Source organism: Poecilia latipinna, unplaced genomic scaffold (genome assembly GCF_001443285.1).
Source record: "Poecilia latipinna isolate Pla-1442-1.1 unplaced genomic scaffold, P_latipinna-1.0 Scaffold946, whole genome shotgun sequence".
In the NCBI taxonomy this organism is placed as follows: Eukaryota; Metazoa; Chordata; class Actinopteri; order Cyprinodontiformes; family Poeciliidae; genus Poecilia; species Poecilia latipinna.
The window spans coordinates 285851-292155 of NW_015113562.1; the positions used below are offsets into that span (position 1 = coordinate 285851).

The 6305-nt window shown below is 37.7% G+C and overlaps 1 protein-coding gene across 1 annotated transcript in view; it reads left to right on the forward strand.

The window, feature by feature from the left end:
- Positions 1-2777, forward strand: part of LOC106957877 (zinc finger protein 3-like) — an 8673-nt gene extending 5896 nt beyond the window's left edge. The window contains exon 4 of the mRNA XM_015049409.1: positions 2731-2777. Within this exon, the coding sequence (XP_014904895.1) occupies positions 2731-2777 (47 nt within the window). The remainder of the gene's footprint in view (positions 1-2730) is intronic.
- Positions 2778-6305: the final 3528 nt, after the last annotated feature.

Consider the following 6305-nt stretch of genomic DNA (forward strand, 5'->3'; position numbering starts at 1 on the left):
TTTTAAGAAACTCCTGAGAATGCACAAAGGTGAAAACCTTTAGGTTGTGATGGCTGTGGGATCCACACAGGAGGAACTGAAAGACTCTGAAAGTCATAGAAAGTTGTTTTTTAACAGAAATGCTAAAATTCACTTAGTTTGATGTTTGTGGAAAAAGATTTTCCTCAAAGTCAAATTTAAAGAAATATGTGAACATTGGTGTTGGGGATTTATTCTATATTTTTGTGATCAATTTCTTATTACAAGAATTACAATTTATTGTTGTCATAGTAAATCCCAATTAATGTTTTAAACTCTCCAAAACTGTCTGTATTGGTAGTTTTACTATTTTCTGCACTGTTTGTTGAATGAAAGTATCAATAAAAATTGTTTGCTTTGAAATTGTTCTTTTTTACTGCATGAGCTAATAAAACTCTAATGGTGATACTGAGGATTTAGTTTTTGTTCAATTTGATAAGATTTCCTGAGGATTTTGATGTGACCCACAGCTCTGTGTATGACATTTTTATTGATGTTTGTCATTAATCAGAAATAATGTGGTTATTGTATTTGAACATTTCAATCCATTACAGAAGCATATATTTCAGTTTTGACCTTACCTCATTAAGACACGTAATTGTGCTTTAATCTTCCCATGCAGTTCAGCGATATGACAAAGAAAAAGACATTTGATTTCTTAAAATATAAATGTTTTCTGTGGCCGACCTCCCTCTGATTGAAATTCTTTATTTTCATATGAAGTCCACCAAAATTCTCCATAAATATGACACAGTTTAAAAACAAAATCCTTGTTTCTGTCTTGTTTTTGTTTCATATTTAAAAATCTGGAAGCAGAAGACGAGAATGGCCTTGAATGGTTCGTTTCCAACTGTATTTCGTCTATTTAATTGTTTTCAATCTTTTCAAAGAGTAGAACACCTGTTATATCTATGGTGCTCAGCACTGCCCCCTATCAGTCAGACACGGGACTTTCTGTTTCACTCTGGGCGTTTTCAATACACCTTTATGACCGACCAGAAAGACTAAATATGTCACTAAAATTTATTCAATATATTAGTGTGTATATTAAATACATCATATATTAAATACATCAGACTGTGAAACATCAACAAATGCAGAACATGTGTAATTAACTGGCACCACCAGGTCCTCTGACTACCACCAGCTGGCATGGTGGGTGAGTTGTCCTCTTGATCAAAGTTACGATGACTGACCCAGACAAAGTGGGGCTTCCAGCAGGCGACCGACCAGTTACAGGATAAACTCCAACCTCCTAGGCTACCATCACCCTGTTTACAAGTGGGCTTTTGAGATGGGCCACCACCACTTCTTGGACCTGACCATGACACTGAACCTTGAGGGCTTTAGGTCTACACCTCTCATGAGTCCATTGATCTATTGACATCAGTCTCTGTATATTTCTTTCTCATCTTTGTTTCTATTATGAAAATATTGCTGTTTTTCTAGTGGACCAGCAGTTTCTCATCTTGTGTCAGAACCTCAATAGGATCCTCTTTATTTTTAAAGGGTACATCAGAGAGACAATTGTCCCTTCATCATGAACTTTTGCAGGTGGTAACAGAGTGCCGCATGACTGTTGAAGGGGGAGATCATCCTCTTTTCCCATGAACTGATCGTATGCATTCAAAATCAGGCGTGGAAAATGGCCCCTCTTCCCCATATAGTCCATGTCTAAGCCACCTCTATCAAAATCAGTAAGGGTTCCATTATTCTCACAACTACATTGTTGTATGCTTTGTCTGGCCATCACTAAGTCCAACAGATCAAGAACCACACTCAAAATTAATCTTAACCCATTTGACCCCACCGGTCACAATAGTGACCAAGAAATTTTTTTCACTGTCAAGGACTCTAAAAAGCTTCCTGATTAAATTTTCAGTTAATGTTCAGCAAACATTGAAAGTTTAGAGTGTTTGGATAATAATTATGCAGTATCACATGTTTGAGTAAATTATCACATGACCAGAGCTGATTATATCTTGGTTGCAACTTGGCGAGAAGAAGACTGCCACAAACCTCCCAAAGAAGAGGCTAGTAATGTACGTTTAAATAAACAAAAATATTTTTGGTGCACATCATCTTTAAAGTGTCTAGTTATGATATACACCTTTACATTTACAAAAATTAGTTTGGTGTGAGAGCAGGATGTGTAAACATGTTGACGGTCACAATATAATGAACAGTGGGATAATAGATTAGACAGAGGTGAGCTTATTTAAATACATACCATATTCTTCCAATTCTTAACTTCTTCCTTTTTAAACAACTATATTGGTGATATTAAATCAATATCAATAAGCATGCACTAACTGCCTGTTACACAGCGCCCCCAGAGGTGAGGCACAGCACTGCACCGCCTCGCCCCAGACGTCTTACATGCATTTCAACAGGCAATGGGTAACTTAAATTTTTAACCACAAAAATGTTATTACCAGTAAAAATCCAAATTTACAGAAAAGTAAAGCAGATAAAATTATTTCTCACATCATTGTTGGCATTCATTTTACTTCTCGTGTGGCTATTATTTAACCTGTAAATAGCTACATGTGCCTAGTTCAAATGTTTAACTAAATATCATTTTTGGAACGGAATGTTTGTAAACACGAGTAAAAACGGAACTATAATTTTTTGTTCCGGACTTCCTGTTTCACTGGCCCGCCCCCTCGTGCTCCCTTCAGGATTCTTCCTCCATTGTTCTCGTTTCGTCAGCAGCGGGAGCGTCACTGGAGCTGAAGGAGAGAAGCAGCAGCGGCTAATCATGATGATGATGATGTTGATGATGAATTCTGGAAGGACGTTTGCGGCTTGAGGCTCAGCTGGAGGGAAGCAGAAGCTCCAGCAGCGGAAGAAGAGACGCCACAAGATGGAGGACGTTTTCCAGACCAGAGTCCTGCTGCGCACATCAGGTTGGTACATTTCCTTCTTCATAGATCTAGTTTAGGATCGTTTGTAGCCAGCTGATGGATGTAGGAACATAATCAGGAGTTTCTGCTCACTAATTTAGAGGTTTAAAACGACAGTAGCTTCATCTGACTGCGGTGAAGCGAGCCGAGGCCGAGATACATGCTGCGACGTCGCAGGTGGATTCAGATGCGCTAATAGTTGGTGTATTACGGTACAGAAGATGTATTATGGCAGGCCTTTTTAGTATAAAATCGGTTTCGTCTGAAATTGCGAGATTACATGCTAGATATGGAAAAATGCATTTTGTCTATACACAACTACACATTTACTGTCCGGAAAAGTAATTTCATTTATCTTTATTAATATGTTGACGAGTAAGAATAATATCTCAAGATATCTTAACTTATGGTCTAAAGTATCAAAACATTGTACTGAAATAAAAGTAGCAATACTTCAGGAGTGTTTTTGCTCAATAAAATGTAGGAAAAAAATTGTAAAAAATATCAGACAAAAATATAGTTATTAGCAACTATATAAACGACATCAGTTTATGAAAATCAATGGTTTTTCCAATCAGATTAACTAAAAATGATCAAATGATCAAAGCAATGCTTACTTTAGGTAATCTGTATGTGTCAGGACAGATTAAAGTACTTTCAGTGAGGATATCTACTGTTTACTATAGTTGAGCTCCCTGATGTGAAGCTATGGTTGTTTGTCAGAAGAGATGAAAAATAACCTAAAAATGAAATAATGTATAAATTAGTGAATCTTGACAGGACTAATGAAAAACAGCCACATTATTATTCTGCACTCTGAAAACTCTAGTCTTGTCATGTTTGTATCGTATGTGCGCCCTCTGCTGGGAGGAGAAGCAAACATCTCTACAGTCTCACTAAGGCCGAGGTTTTCATTTTCATGGGATTAAATGTTGCATCATTTGGGATTTGAAAAAGCTTGCATATACCTTAAACTGATATAAACTATATATTAATACATCCACAATGTTCACAGCACTTATTTTATCACACGGATAAAAAAAAAAATCCAGAGTTTTGTGCCTCTGGTAAGGCAGTGGGTGGAAACATTTGCTATGCTCTTTAGCTCATGGTAACTGTTTTCATTAAAGCCAAAACCACCTCAAACTAATCTAAAAACTTTTACATTAGTTTGTTACAAATTTTGAAGTTTCCCATCAATGTTTTCTAATGTTATGCTTTAAAATGCGCAGAAGAAAATGTTAACAGTAACATGGGTAATGTTGCTAAATAAGTGCTACATTCAAATTAGCAACGTCTACTTCCCGAACCATCTGTTTCCCTGGAAAGGGAAGGGAATTACTTTTTCTTTTTTAATTTGAGTCTTTACCACGTGAGAACCATAAAGTAAAAGTTGCTCAAAATATCTGTTTTTCCTGCAGACCAGAGTACTGATATGGACCAGCAGGAGGCGCTGCGCCTCCAGATAAAGGAGGAAGAGGAGGAACTCTGTGTGAGTCAGGAAGGAGAGCAGCTCAGGGTGAAGGAGGAGACGGATGGCAGGTTTCCATCTACTGCAGCTTCGATCACCAGTAAGGGTGTGTGTGTGTGTGTGTTTCCTCTGCAGCTAACAGTGTGGTGCATCTGTTCTCTTCTGTCTGAACTTCAAATGGTTTGTTTTATTTCTATGTATCTAATAGAAATAAAGGCAGATAAACTTCGGAACTGTTGACGGCTATTAAATTTTCATATTTCGCATCTTTGTGACTGTGTCAGAATAAAGTTGTTCATAATGCATGTCATGTGTTTCGTTTTCTGCAGATGTTAAAGAAGAGCCTCCAGAAGAACCGAGTCCTGATGTGGATCCTCTCCACACCCAGGAGGAAAATAGTAAAATCTGCTCCAGTCATGAAGAGAAGCTGCTCAGAGTGAAGGAAGAGCCTGATTATTCCAGGTTTCCATTAAATATTGTTTATGTAAATAGTGAGGATGATGAAGAGAAACCAGTGACGTCTCAGCTTCATCAGCACCAAACAGAAAGTGGAGATCTTCCAACCAGCAGCTCAGGCAACCAGATAAAAGCAGAAATTGAGGTGGAGATCTGTGGAGCAGCAGAGTCCAGCAGGAACCCAGATATAAATACACCTGGAGGAACTTTGAGCCATTCAGAGACTGATGAGGATGATGAGGAGGATGAAGATGATGAAGAGGACAATGATGATGATTGGAACTGTCATGAATCTCAGCTTAGACCATTGTCTGACTCTGAAACTGAAGGCTTTAATCAAAAATCACATTTAAGCAAAAGTGCAAAAGTTGAATTTGATGAAAAACCATTTGGTTGCGATTCTTGTGGGAAAAGATTTTCCTTAAAGTCATCTTTATACAATCACACAAAAATCCACACAGGAGAGAAATCGTTATCCTGTGATTTCTGTGGGAAAACATTTAATTCAAGTTCAGATTTAAAGAAACACACACGAGTTCACACAGGAGAGAAACCATTTTGTTGTGAGGATTGTGGAAAAAGATTTTCCCTAAGTGCATCTTTAAACAGACACATGAGAGGCCACACAGGAGAGAAACCATTTGGCTGTGATATATGTGGGAAAAGATTTACCTTAAACTCACATTTAAAGACACACATGAGAGTTCACACAGGAGAAAAACCGTTTCGTTGTGATGATTGTGAAACAAGATTTTCCCAAAGGTCAGCTTTAAAAAGACACATGAGAATCCACACAGGAGAAAAACCATTTGGCTGTGATGTCTGTGGGAAAAGATTTAGCATAAAGTCACATTTGAAAACGCATATGAGAATCCACACACAAGAAAAACCCTATAGTTGTGATGACTGTGGAAAAAGATTTTCCTTACAGCTATGTTTAAAGAGACACATGAGGATCCACAGAGGTGAGAAACCTTTTGGTTGTGATGTCTGTGGAAAAAGGTTTAACTTAAAGTCTAATTTAAAGGTACACATGAGTGTCCACACGGGACAGAAACCCTTTGGTTGTGATGAATGTGGTTTAAAATTTAGCATAAAGTCTAATTTAAAGGCACACATGAGAATCCACAAGGATGAAAAAGCCTTTGCTTGTGATGAATGTGGAAAAAGATTTAACGTAAAGTCTAGTTTAAAGAGACACATGAAAAGCCACAAAGGTGAACGACCCTTTAGTTGTGATATTTGTGGAAAAAGACTCGCCTTGAAGTCTAGTTTAAAGAGACACATGAAGATCCACATGGAAGACCAACCTTATCTGTTTGTGGGGAAAGAGCTACTTTAAAGTCTTTTAAGAAACTCCTGAGAATGCACAAAGGTGAAAACCTTTAGGTTGTGATGGCTGTGGGATCCACACAGGAGGAACTGAAAGACTCTGAAAGTTGTTTTTAAGCAGA